The sequence below is a fragment of the Euleptes europaea genome, chromosome 8 (assembly GCF_029931775.1).
Source record: "Euleptes europaea isolate rEulEur1 chromosome 8, rEulEur1.hap1, whole genome shotgun sequence".
Lineage (NCBI taxonomy): Eukaryota > Metazoa > Chordata > Lepidosauria > Squamata > Sphaerodactylidae > Euleptes > Euleptes europaea.
In genome coordinates this window covers 81,721,513-81,735,996 of record NC_079319.1, presented here as the reverse complement: position 1 = coordinate 81,735,996, position 14,484 = coordinate 81,721,513, and the positions used below count along the sequence as shown (strand labels likewise).

Below are 14,484 nucleotides of genomic sequence, written 5' to 3'. Positions count from 1 at the left end.
GTAGCTAGAAGGGACTCTCCTTGCAAGAACCCCCAAGTTTGGTAAAGATTGGGTCAGGGGGTCTGGAGTTATGGGGTCTGGAAGGGGTCGCCCCATCCTCCTCCATTGAAAAGCATCGGCAAAGTGGCTGTAGGCAGATTCTTTAGTGCGATATTTGCTATGTATCTCAATGGAGCAGCCGGGCTTTAAACGCTGGGAAAGTTTGTCCCGCTCCTCCATAGAGATACATTGTATCCAGATCTCTTGGAGGATACAATGTATCCAGATTGGATAGTACAGTAGCTGGGTATGTGAGCAATTAAAGGTAAAGGTCCCCTGTGCAAGCACCGGGTCATTCCTGACCCATGGGGTGACATCACATCCCGACGTTTCCAAGGCAGACTTTGTTTGCAGGGTGGTTTGCCAGTGCCTAGTATTTTTCTGCACACAAAATAAACATTAATTTTCAGTCCAGTGTTGATGATTTTATAGTGCTTGTACATTATAGTGCTCTAACTCTTACTGGGGGTGATTAAAATGTATGTAGAATTCAATCCCATTTCATCGTCATTTGTTTCCTTGTAAGCATTGATCACCACAAAATAAAATTGTACATATTGTAAAATATAAAGAAAAGTTTGCAACTAGCTAATAAAATTACTTTCCAATGAAACGGTCTCCTTGACAGTAATATTTTATATGCCAAATTTCTTTCTGGCTTGGTGCTGCTTGAACAAAACTGCAACTTTACGTATCACAGTTGTCTAAACAACAAAGAAGGAAATGGGTTTTTTCCACAGACCTCCACAGTAGACATTTCAGTGGAATTTCAGACACAAACTTTGGTTTTGGTGAGGCACACAGCGGGCAATACAATCATGAGTAATGTCGTCAAACACATTTAGACCACAAAGACATAGACAACAGTTCATGAGAGTCTTTGCATGCCTTCCTTTCAAAAAAGCAGATATTTTTTTTTTTGCAAAGGAATGGTCATGAATGCTGCTTTTAAAGAAAAATGGTGGTCAGTTAAAATAGATCCATCAGTGCCACACTGCTGCAAAATCACAGAATTCAGATAATGGTGTCTGAAATTGAAATTGATTACAGATGTTATTATAGCTGGAGTTTGATTGGAGAAAATCTGTGACTTTCTCCCGGAAAAAAAATGCAAAGTTCACACGTAATTAAATGTGGATTGAAGATTGAATGTGTTTTCTTGCTTTTCCCATACAGGAGAAATCATATTTAACTACAAAGGGAACAAAATCAATGAAAAAGAAGAAACCACCTGATTCCTCAGGTTAGAAGTTTTATTCTTGCTTGAAATCTAAAGTCAAGGCCACTGTGAATGCAGCTCCGGCAGCCTTGGCGTCTTGCTCATGGGGACATCTGCCAAGTTTACACCTCTGCCTAGTTGCATTGCCAACCAATTCTCATGCCAGCATTACTAAAGTTTATTCTTGTAATTAGATCAGCCAGTTTACTTACCAATTAAAATATTGCACAAACAATGTTTTAATAATGTCGAAGGCTTTCACGGTCAGAGTTCATTGGTTCTTGTAGGTTATCCGGGCTGTGTAACCGTGGTCTTGGAATTTTCTTTCCTGACGTTTCGCCAGCAACTGTGGCAGGCATCTTCAGAGTAGTAACACTGAAGAGACACTGTCCTTCAGTGTTACTACTCTGAAGATGCCTGCCACAGTTGCTGGCGAAACGTCAGGAAAGAAAATTCCAAGACCACGGTTACACAGCCCGGATAACCTACAAGAACCAATGTTTTAATAGTTCAGGAAGAGTTATATTTTACCCAGTTGATTGTCTGTTGCCATAACCTATGTGTGGTTTCAGACTTTTAGAGGGGTTGTTTTCTCATTGCAAAGCAAACTTTAGATTAGCTTTGTCATTAGGTACAACAAAGTGAGGGGGAAATCTACTGGTGCTGAAAACACCACTATATTTCAGTTCCTGGGAGCCCGGCATGAAAACAGGACTGAAATTCAGAAGGATATTTCTAACGTTTAAACACCTATTTTTAAGAGAGTGCAAACTGTTTTTATATTAATGTTGACAAAAATTAATGTTTTCTGGAATGATCTTGCCAAGATCTAAAATTTTCTTGAATTGAACCTACATACTGTAGCTCCTGGTCAAGATTTTAACTGGAAACTTGAAGAAAGGAGCCCATCTTAACAGGCTCCTTTGCTAATGGGTTGTTCTTAAAGGAATACTAATCACTCAGGGTCTAACTGTACATAGCTGAGGATGAATGACTGCTGTCAACCTACACATCATCCCATGTCTACCCAATAATTTTAATGCTAGATTGTGATATGAGATCTTCACACTTAGCATTTCATCACACCTCAGAAGAAGCAACCAATGAAATGAAGCAGGGATGAGGAAACAATGAACATGATGATGTAATGTCACTCATCTCATTGAATATGGGAGAAGATGGAGTTGTTGTCTTCACACATCTCATCTAACCCAGTATTTGGCCCTTGCAGAATTAAATATTTTATTGACTAGATGATATATCTCAGTTGTTACAATTTTAGGGCTTATGTTAAGTATTTCATGCCTTTTTTGTGGGAAAGCCAATGGCAAATACTTGACTTGTAAGCAAGTGAAAATATACTTGACATGTGAGTCATTCTTTTGTACAAATAGCTGGTATTTTCTGTTTGGTTCCAGAGGAATCTGATGAGAAGATTCATACAGAGAAGGTTCATAAACTTAACAAGGAGAATACAACTACCGTTTTTGGTCAAAGAAGTCTCCCCATATCTTATAATCATGGATCAAAGAACAATGCAGATGAAATCAATAGCAACAGTTGGGAAAAGCCTCTTCAGAAGACAACAGAAAAAAGCCAAGGAAAAGCAAATGCCATGGGTAATGCTAGTAAAAAAATGAGTGGCCATGATATTAAGGGAGACTCGCTGGGATCTGTAATGAAGCAGGAGGTGCTTGAACAAAGCTGGAAGAACACAGAAGAGGAGGTTGAAGGAAGATATTCTAACAGTGCTGATGAGAGGAAAGTACCAGAAACTACATCCTATAGTGAAGACACAGCAGAAGATCATGAGGACCCATCAAAAACACAGGGTCAACATATCAAGTATGTTGTAAATATTCACACAATACTTATTGTCCTGTAGTGGTTTCCATATACATTCATAGAATACAGATGGATAAGATGGTCATGGACAATAGATTCAAAACAGATGAAAGGAAGTATTTCTTTCTTTCTTTATATTTTTATTTATTTATTTATTTTATATTCTTTATATATTTATTTATTTGGTAATGCTTCGGGCAGGATCATGACTCCAAACGTCAGAACTCTCTCACAGGTGGACTGCAAGGCTCAAACTCTGAGTTGGGAGAGGTGGCTCTGAGAAATCTGTGGAAACCACAGGCCCCCTTTCATTCGCAGAAGTGCCTTTTCTCATGCAAGGGCACCTTTGGTTATAACCCAGTTTTTGAATCCACACACTGAATTCTTGTAGAAGAAGAAGAGTTGGTTTTCTACCCCACTTTTCTCTACCTTTAAGGAGTTTCAAAGCAGCTTACAGTCACCTTCCCCTCCCCACAATAGGCACCTTGTAAGGTAGGTGAGGCTGAGAGAGTTTGGAGAGAACTAAGACTAGCCCAAGGTCACCCAGCAGGCTTCATGTGGACATGTGAGGAATCGAACCTGGTTCTCCAGATTAGAGTCCACCACTCCTAACCACTTCACCATGCTGGTAAAAGGCTGATAGATGGTACAGTAACCATATTATTGAATAGAATATTCCTAAATATATGCAATATATCCTCTGATTTAGCTAGACGTTTGTCATGTCCATTAAAGCTTTGTTATTTATTTAAACATGTATCCTGCACAAACTCAATGGCTCAGCATGGACAACATTTTTAAGACAGAAAAAACATTGATTTAAACTAACACACAGCTACAATATAGAAATGATAAAAAGGTATCCAGCAAATATTATATTTCTACTGTGTCCCTTGGTGAGACTTGAATGGGCACTAACTCAAAATAATGGATACTTGTTCATTGGGCCAAAACGATACTGTCCTTTGCCATCTCACCCTTTTAAACTCTCTAACAGTGCAATCTTAAACAGAGTTACATCATTCTAAGCCCATTAACTTCAACCCTCCACATAAGGTTGCACTCTAAAACTCTAGTTCATACTCTGCTGGTAAGTTCTCCTGCACAAGCCTTATTGAATAGTGGCTACTCAAAGGTGCCATAGAAGAATAGTGGACTGTGGTCAGAGTCATTCAGAAGCTCCTACTACATCATTATAAACAAGGGAAATATTTCTGTGAGTGTACTGACATTTTTACAGATGTTATCGGTAAACAAAATATACTTATCCCAATCCACAAACCACAAAGGGATGAGCAGAACTCTTTATTACCATTATATAATGATAATGTTTTTGTAGGGATCAGAATAGTTCAATTCCATCTTATTCAAGCTGCAGGCAGGAGTGGAAGGTGGAATGGATTCTACAGTACACTCTGCCCATGTGCAAGCAGGCTTCCAACAAGTTAAACCCTTGCTGCCCACCTACTTTCAGAATGTTCTTCGGACCTGCCACAATGCCGAAGGTCCTGGATGTATTCTGAAAAAATTTCTGCCCCAGCCAATATGCATGGGTTCCAGTTACCAGCTGAAATGTGACCTAGCAACATCCCTGGTTGGAATATTTCTGCCACATCATTCAATCGTAACAATAATTTCTAGCAGTTTTAGATTATAAAGCGCTTTTCATAGATTATGCATTCTCAGTCCATGAGGTTCATAAAAATCTCATTTCACCAATTGAAGGACTAATGCTCAGAGTTAACTTTCCCATGCCATACACTAGGCAGTCAAAAAGTGGTCAGGTTTTTTAAAACGTTGCTGTTCTAAGTCCCTATTATTTATTCTATTTTTTTTAAGGGGACTCCTGATTTTTTTTTTTTTTTTTTTGCATATTTGTATCTTCTACTTCCCCATCCCCACTGTAATGATACTGGAGTAATCTATATTTTGTCCTGTAGGCATAAAGATAGTGAAAAATCATCATCATCGTCTCTGAAAGATGAGCAGAATGCCAGCAGTAAGCGTCGAGTGAATGATGAAGGGCTTACTAAAGATGACAATAAAAAGAGCAGGGTAGACGCAGCAAATTCCAGTGGTGAACACAGCTCAGAAGACTTGGCTAAGCTGAATAACGCAGAGCCTGCCACATTAGAACAAGCAGAAAAATCTGATTCAGCTGCTGATGAGAATGAAAATAACCAAGAGCCTTCTATAGGAAACACTGATGTTATAATTGGTAATAAAAAAGCTTTATAAAAAATTACATGCAATCAAACCCAAGCAAAATTAATCTTAAGCGTAACTGCATCCTTAATTTATACAAGTTAATTGTGACACACTAACTTTTGGGGGAAAGTCTGTTAAATGTTTGAGAATGCATGAGTTAAAAGTTTTCTGTAGAAACAAGTTTGAAGTCCCGTTGCAGCTACTTGTGGATAGTGATCTTATGCCTTCGAAAAAGATTCTGTCATTTGCTTAAACACGTAGAAGGAAAAATATGTTTTACTTTTATGTTTCTTTAAAAAAAAATAAAACCACAATCCTGAGAAAGTTGTTATACTTAAGTGTGAGTTTATGCAATCATTTTTATGGACAAAATCCCCCACAGATAATGTGTGCAATTCATACCCAGTTATTTGTTCTTACAAGTCATGAAATCAGAGTACATTTTTGGAAAAAGCACTGGGATTTTTCAACAAAATTTTTTTTCCGTGGTTTTATTTCTATTCAGGGGATGTTTTTTGAATTATTCTCATGGATTGTTTTTGCTACAAAACGTGCCCCAAGATGGTTCCATGAGTTGGATTTGAGATTCTTCAATCCAGTGACTCAAATCTTTGAGTGAGCTTAGTGAATGGTGCTTTCTAAAGAAATCTTTCAAAATGATCTCATGGATGCTTGCTGTTTTGAAGAAGCTTCCGGGGCCCTCCCAGAAGCATACATGTTTTTTAAATAACATTTTAAAAATTAAAAATGGACTGTGGAAGGAATATAAATGCTTTGGCAAATATCTGGATGAAAAAATACAGGTCTACTGAATGTTGCTGAAACTAACAACTATTAAGACGCACTTGGGCCTTTCTCTGGAAGGAATGTTTAATGTGTAACACTGTTATGTCTTCAGGGAGAGAAAGGATCAGTGCTGGAGGGAGTAGTGGTCATAAGAACTGTGTTTATTGGAACACAACAGCCAACTAACAGAACAGCCCATAACCAGGCTTCAATAACTCTAACTCCTCCTCCAGTTATGGTCACAAGACCTGAGTCTCTCCTTTCTAGAGAGCCTCTGGGATAGGGATGCCAGCCTACAGGTGGGACCTGAGGATCTCCCAGAATTACACCTCATCTCCAGACTGCAGAGATCAGTTCCCATGGAGAAAATGGATGTTTTGGAGGGTAGACTCAATGGCATCGTATCCTCCCCAGGCTCCATCCCCAAATCTCCAAGAGTTTCCCAGCCTGGGCCTGGCAACCCTTCCCTCCCATTCCCTGCCAGTGGCCAGGGGGACCTGGCAACCCTACTCTGGGCGTTGTCCTTAAAGCAATAGTACCAATATACCACAGTTGTATTTTTCTTGGGAACAGTTCATAACCATGTGACAGTAACAGGCTCTCTTTTCTGTCATTTGTAGATGATTGCCCTCCTCCTCCAGCCCCTTTTGATCATCGGATTGTCTCGACCAAAAGGGCAGGGATCAACTGCTTTTATAATGTGAACAAGAGTGATATTTTGGGAGGGTAAGTACAATTAGAACCACTGGTAGCAGAAGAAGCCATTCCTTCAAGTGACTGGAAAGTAAAACAATCAGCCCTGTGGGAATTTTTTTTTAAATACAGATTAGACAAAATGGTATCACCAGGCAGGAAAAACAGGTGGACCAGACCAGGGCACCAGGCAGTGGCGCAGAATCAATGTCAAAGACTGTAATATATTGAAAATTTTAAAAATAATGCTAAACTACATAAAGTTTTTAATTTGGAGTAGCATGTGTGTTTATATGCACATTTTCAATTTTGCCTCAAATACAAGATATCCGACTTATCATAACCTTCATGAGACCAGCAGTACCTTCATAGATCCAGATTCTGCTGATCATTCTCCAGAGTCTGTCCAGGTATAATTTCCAATTCCCCACATTTCCCCCCTGTTGCATCCCGGGGTGGCGCAGCCATGGCAGACCCCGGAGACCAGCTTTCGGGCCATTAACGCTGGCGTAAGTAGCCCGGATGCTGGCGCAGGGGGCCTTAATGCCGGCGCAGTGCCTTCCTGGCCTCCTAAGGGCTTTTGCCCTTAGAGCTCAGGTATGCGCTGTTAGGTTCTGGAGGTGCATGTGCTACGTAGTTTCCAGTGAAAGTCGGGAATGTTTAGCAAACGAGGGAAAGCTGTAAGGCTTTAATCAGTAGCAAGTCTCCTGATGCTACACATCTTGGGGTAAACACAGTTTGCGCATTGGTGTACAGGGCATGTATGCAAAAGATATGCTGGTCACTAATGACAGGGAATAGGAAAAATGGGGGGGAGTTATGAGAACGTGCTATTATTTGTTAGTTTATATATGCAAGCTATATTCCATTTTTCAAAGTAGCTTGCACCAATTTTAAAGGCATTAAATATTTATTTCCCCTTCACTACTCTTCACAATATATTTGTCCCCATTCCTGAGTGGATGCTTAACCTTTTCCACCCAGGACAAGAAATCTTTAATGACCTGAGTAGGGAGATACCAGGAAATGTTCTTTCTCTGATGCTATTCGGTTGATGGGTTTAAAATGCCAGTCTCTTTGGTAGAGTGCTCGTCTCTACCTTCTTCTTCTCAGAACAAGAGATCTATTCCCAGAGGCATTGGGTTGGCCACTGTAGTTAAGAGGATACAGGATATAGGCTTGGTTTGATCCAGCAGGGCTCTTCGTATGTTGTATTTTGATCTGACTCAGAGAATGGCATGAAATACAGATTTAAGACTCACCTATCCCTCAAGAAAGACAACTTAAAGCCTAACCATTTTTGAATGGCTCCTAGATAAACCAACATTTTCCCCTCTTTCTCCAGTGGACGATTTGGACAGGTGCATAAATGTGAAGAAAAATCAACAGGTCTCAAATTAGCTGCCAAAATTATAAAAGTCAGAGGTATAAAGGAAAAGGTAAGAGTGAACAGCAGACCTTTGCCTATCTGCTTTTGCTACAGAGGGAGATTATTCCATGGGTGCAAGCTCTTAAAACAGGAAGTGTTGTGATGCTATAGGTTTTTTGGGTGGGGATGCTATTGCATGTATGTTTGTGCACAGTGCTTCTATCCCACTGATAGCCCTCTGAATCCACAATAGATTACAAATCTTATTTCTATTTCGTTTTTGTATAATGTCCTTTTATTTTTTTGTTGTTTGTCAAAAAGCATTTTATCAAAGACTTAGTTTTATTTTGTTAGGCAATAGTTTGGGTCATCATCTAAAATTTGGGAGGAATTTATCTGGCTATTCTCAACTCAATATCTACATTCCACACACTGTCATAATATGCTCACCGCATGCTCTCAACTTGTTTTCATGTCAGCTCAAAGCTCTTGCTGCACAAAACATATACAGTCTGTCTCACAGGGAAATATACAACCCTGTTATTTTGACAAATAAAACTAGGAGGGCGGTGATGTGTTCAGTTGCCTTTCTTGCTTTCTTTCTTCACAGGATGAAGTAAAGAATGAAATCAATGTCATGAACCAGTTGAACCATGTGAACCTCATTCAGCTGTATGATGCATTTGAATCCAAAAATGATATTGCTCTCGTCATGGAATAGTACGTATCCACCTGTCTGATGTTTCTTCTACTTCCATATTTTGAAATTATGTATTGGCACCAATGCATTTCTTGTAATACAACAGAAAACAAGAAGTTTCAAAATTGCAGACATACCTATCAGAGTCATGTGAACTTTCAAACAACTGATACATAACTTCCACAAGTCAATGTGTAAACACCTTACTCAGTTCTCTGTGTATTATTTCTTGCTTTATTTTCCACCATGAACTAGTGTTCATCCTTAACCTAGATATGTATGTATGCCTCTACTGCCTCCGTACCCTTGGGGTATGGGAAAACCATAAATCATGTGAAGAACCTGGATCCTGAAAGACAAATATATTTTCTCAATTTTGCAGATTTGCACACATAATTAATTCAGATGGGCAAATATTGGTGTAGTAGGTGGGGTTTTCCCTCTCTTTTTGTCTGCATGGAACAAAACAGGTTAAGGATAAATAAATTGAAGACTCTCTCTCTCTTTCTCTTCAGTGTGGAGGGAGGAGAACTGTTTGATCGAATTATTGATGAGACTTCTAATTTGACAGAAATGGATACCATCTTGTTCATAAAGCAGATTTGTGAAGGGATTCAGTACATGCACCAGATGTATATTCTCCATTTAGATCTGAAGGTAAAGTGCATTGATTTACACCATCCATGTCAGTAATGTGACAATTTGGCACATTTCTTGAAGTGTACTCACCAGGTCAAAGACCAACAAATTGCACCATGTTATGAAGCACCATTCCAATTCATTTTGCCTATCCCATTTGGCATTTGTTTTTATAAAATATTTGTGCAACAAAAAAAAAAGAAATGGTTATATTGTGGTCTGCTTCACCAATTGATTCATTTTTGTCCAGAAACAGTCTGACCAACAAAGCTTTGAAGCTAAATTGGAGTACCCAGTTGTAGAATCGGAATCGAAGAGGTTCATAATGTTACATACATACATGTGTAACAAAAGCTCTGTGGCTGCTTTTCATACCGGAAAAACTGTTAAGAATCAGAGTCGATAAATCATGATTGTGATTACAAAAGAGTCAGATCACATCACACAACAAAACAGAGACAAAGACTTTTGTCTTAATTTGTTTTCCCAACAAAAACAAATTCAGGAGGGATGTGTGGAGTTGAGAAGCAGAGTTCACAATTCCAAATGTAGGCATGGAGCCCTATGGCTTAATGGGGCAAGTGCTGATCCTTGTTTTCCTTGCTGAAGCCATAGACAGCAGCCCTTTGTTATAACTGCTATGGGTGGCCCACCACCAGTACCAACATTGTGTCCAGAGCTACTAAGTACCAGGCCCAGCAACAAGGATCCCAGTCTATTCTCCACCCATCCCCATCACAACTGCTCTGTTAGGACTTGGGTTGCCAACCTCCAGTTAACACCTGGGTCGTTTATGCATGGTTGGTTTATCTCACGATTCTCCCATGATTGTCTCAGTTCTCCGCAGGGGATATGCATGATGTTCCCCTCCCTTGGGGCTCAGCTCGCTTGTGTTCCATGATTTCCCCGGTTTTCCAATCCCTGATTCATCCCCAAATTAAGTTTTCTTCCGAGATCATCTCAGATGTGAGTAGGTCCATAGTTCAGCTGCAGGTCGATCTTCCCACGTCCAGACACACACCCATTCTCCAAGTCATAAAATCATAGAATCATAGAGTTGGAATGTACCACCAGGGTCATCTAGTCCAACCCCCTGCATGATGCAGGAAACTCACAACTACCTCCCACCCCCACCCCCAGTGACCAGAAGATGGCCAAGATGCCTTCCCTCTCATCATCTGCCTAAGGTCAGATATATTGAAGCTGAAGGATAAATTAGAACGAAGTTAAAAATTCAGTGCTATATAATCACTTGTAGCTGTTTAGTCAAGTAGGAAACCATTTGGTTAGTCGTAGAAAATACACAATGTTTATTTTTCAAATGTATTTACATTCTCATTTGAATAGTAATTATTCACCTGGAAGTGAAGGGGATACTCTAGCACATTCCTCCAAAAACTATATGGTTTATGGAGGAATGCGCTAGAGCACCCCAATCACTCCCAGGTTCATGCCAGAAGTGACGTTAATCACCCCCCCTTCAGCTGGCCTACTTCCGCCTGCTGGCCAGCTGAGGGGCAGCAGGCAGCCCCGTTAATTGGTGGGCAATTGCTCACCATTACCTGGTATCTGGCGACCCTAATTACCATTGCTCTCCAGACAACCAATATCACTTCCCCTGGAGAAAATGGCTGCTTGGGAGGATGGATTCTATATCACTATATCCTGTTAAGTTCCTTCCTCTCCTCAAACCACACCCTCCCCAGGCTCCACCCCAAAATCTCCAGGTGTTTCCCAACCCAGCGTTTACAACCTTGTTCAGGACAACTGAGCAGAAAGGCTGCTGGGTATGGCAAAAAAAAAGTCTCTCGGCTCAGGGCGAGGGTTGCCAGCAGTAGCACACACTAGACATGTATAGTCAAGTAGCTTAAAATCCAGACAATGAGAGCAAGTGAGGAGCAGAAGCAACAGCCATCACCACTCAGCAGCAGTTTGGTTGGTGATTGGCTCCCTGCCAATGTTTGGGCCCAACCATGCTGGCTGTTGATGCTAGGCCTGCTCCTGATGCCAAAGGAAAGCAACCATGGGGCTTTTGTTACTGCAATGGGCCAAAGCAATGCATATGGCAACATCTTTTCTCTCTCTTCTTCCAAGGAGAAGGCTGCAATGTCAACCCCAACACCTATAATAACTTCAGTGAGAATTAATACCTATTCTCTGTTGAATGGATTTTCTATCTTCATTTTGTAACAGTGTCACAAGCAGGAACCTCCCGGCTGAGAGAAAAAATCTAATTATTAGCCACAGAAAGCTTTCTTTCCTGCAGAGACCACCATGTCTGAGATTTAAATGGATGTGTCATTCGTTCATTCTTATAATATTTATAATGCCTGTTCCACATAACTTGAAAAGCTTACTCATAAGCAAAATTACTAATGTGGTCCAATAAAATGCTCACAACCTCACCTACTTCATGTCACTCTACCTGGATTCAAGATTATTTAGTCTTACTAGTGTGATCGTTCTGACTGATTTGGGGATCCCAACCAAAAGTCTCCGGGTGATCCGGTGGTGTAGGTATCCCTTATTATCCGTATTTTGGTAACTGTACGTTTGTGAGAAAGAGGAAAGTAAAAAGGTACAGGTCTGACTGTGAAATGAACATTGATGAGACCAGGAGTATTCTGAAGGCTCAAAATGTGCATCCCTTTCTTCTTTTAGCAAATTTGTAATTGTTCTCAACTGAGGATGCGATGTGAAAGTTAGGATCCGTGAGCCATTCATACAGAGTATGAATGATTTCCCTCTTGACAACCCAGATCCATTTAGTTAAGATTTAGAAAAGTGTAGAGCAGAGTTGCCTGACATTAATGTATCAGATACTGAGTCGAGAAGAACGGTGAACTTAAGAAGTCCCAAGTTGAAAGATAAATTTCAAAGAATGATGCAAACCTTTTTTTTAATTTAAATGTCCCAATGTCAGCTCATTAAAGGCTGCTAAATCACAACACTGACTTCCTGAAGTCCAGTCAGAAAGCTTACATTCCCTTTCTGAAAGCCCACTAATGAGTTCTTTATCTTAAGTTGCTGTATTATGTCAAACTGAAATGCCATGGCAGGGAAAAAGCTGTACTGGCAGAGTATTCCCAGCCTCAAATACCACATGATTATAGTCATAGATATCCACCAAACCCAGCTTGCTTCAAAACGCCGGGACAGAGCCATATTTTTATACTGTGCAATGTTTTTAATGTTGATTCCAGTACACTTCACTGACATTTCTCATAAATATGTGATTTTTTTTTTCTGGCAGCCTGAAAATATCCTCTGTGTGAATCGAGAGGCTAATAAAATAAAGATTATTGACTTTGGGCTGGCGAGGAGGTATGTTGTTTTAATCGGTTATCAGCACTGTTAATTTCCTGAATCCCAGGTTTACTTTTATTTGATGAAATAGTAAGAGGAGTGGTGAAGGAGCAAGGCAAACAACCCCACCAGGCTACTTGGACATTGTTGGCCGTCTAGTATAAAAACTGGAGAATGTCTGGATCCATGATGTCTGATGCTACAGGCTTCACAGGAGGTTGAAATGATGATTTGCCAGGCATATTCAGTGGCCCATTAGAGTGATCAAATGCCCGTTCCCATTCTAAGAGTTCAGGGCAGAATGCATATCGAATGGTTTGATTTTAGTGGCTCATAGTTCACAGGACATATTAAGGGTTAGGGTACAAAATCACACTGCAGCCTTGAGAAATTAAAAAGGAAAGATAATAGAAAAAGGAACGCTGGGGGAACCCCAGACTGTATTCAAACCTCTGTCCAAATCAGCTCTGCTCTTCTCTCCAGAACCATCACTAATTTGTAATCTTTAAAAGTCATACTGAAAGTTTAATTTGATTTTTTTTCAATTGTATGCCCTAGTTTCTCAGTTGAGGGGGACTAATGGTACCCCCAGCATCCTTATTTGTGGCCACAAACTCACAGAATGCTACTGAAAGCTATTTGGTTTTGGAATGGCATCTGAATGCAGGGTGCCTGGGGAAGAGGACATTTGTGGCTTCCCCACAAACTGGGCTTCTAAACCAGGATTAAACCAGTTTGCTCAGGAACCCATATTTGGATGTCATAGCAAATTGAGTTTGATTGAAGGCTTCTGAAACCAGAAAGCCTTCAATGAGAGGAAAAGGGAAAGAAGCAAGCAAGCAAGCAGAAGAAGTTGGTTTCATGCCCAAACTCGGACAGACATCTATCTATTTTAGGGCTTTTTATCCCCGCCCTCCAGGGAGCTCATAGCAGTGTACCTGGTTCTCCCATCCTCATGTTATGATATCATGATGTCTGAAAACAGCCACTGTTGGATGTATTTTATTCACTGGTGTTGTTCTCAAATTTCTCTCCTCATTGACAGATGGGCTGGCTTGAGTCTGTAGCTGATTCTTGTTCCCTCATCATGCTTCCCAAGGGTTGAACTGCAATTGGCAATAAGCATGGGGATGATGAGTGCTTCTAATGGCAGCTCTCTTCATACCATTTCCCTTTCCACTCTGTATCATATAGAAGAATTCCGCCCCCATGCTCTGAGGTCTTCACAATATGCATTTCTGCCCAGACTACTGTAGTTATTTGAAACTTTTCAGTGCCGAAAATTAAGGAGGAACTGTAGACATCTTTGCTGTTACTGTTTTATTTATTTCAACCTATTTATTCCCACCCTTTCTGGTACAGTGACCACCAGTCCAAATTTACTTGGTACGGTGACCCACTTAGAAAAAAATAGAGCACAAATTAATAAAACTGAAAAAGCCTGGAGCCCACTTGCACGGGCTTTGCCACTCATGGTTGGATTGGGTCAGGAAACACTGATTTATTTTGTTGTTACTGTTATCTACTAGATATAAGCCAAGGGAGAAGCTGAAGGTCAACTTTGGCACCCCAGAATTCCTCGCTCCTGAAGTTGTGAACTATGACTTTGTCTCCTTTCCAACTGACATGTGGAGCATAGGAGTCATTGCCTACATGTTGTAAGTAAAACTAAGGCATTTG

General features: G+C 40.3%; 1 protein-coding gene across 1 annotated transcript in view; it reads left to right on the top strand.

Annotated features, from left to right (window-relative positions):
• Window positions 1–14,484, top strand: part of MYLK4 (myosin light chain kinase family member 4) — a 51,952-nt gene that overhangs the window by 18,291 nt on the left and 19,177 nt on the right. The window contains exons 2-10 of the mRNA XM_056854979.1: window positions 1,216–1,282; window positions 2,677–3,103; window positions 5,044–5,321; window positions 6,718–6,823; window positions 8,136–8,229; window positions 8,770–8,879; window positions 9,375–9,516; window positions 12,752–12,822; window positions 14,334–14,462. Of these exons, the coding sequence (XP_056710957.1) occupies window positions 1,216–1,282; window positions 2,677–3,103; window positions 5,044–5,321; window positions 6,718–6,823; window positions 8,136–8,229; window positions 8,770–8,879; window positions 9,375–9,516; window positions 12,752–12,822; window positions 14,334–14,462 (1,424 nt within the window). The remainder of the gene's footprint in view (window positions 1–1,215; window positions 1,283–2,676; window positions 3,104–5,043; window positions 5,322–6,717; window positions 6,824–8,135; window positions 8,230–8,769; window positions 8,880–9,374; window positions 9,517–12,751; window positions 12,823–14,333; window positions 14,463–14,484) is intronic.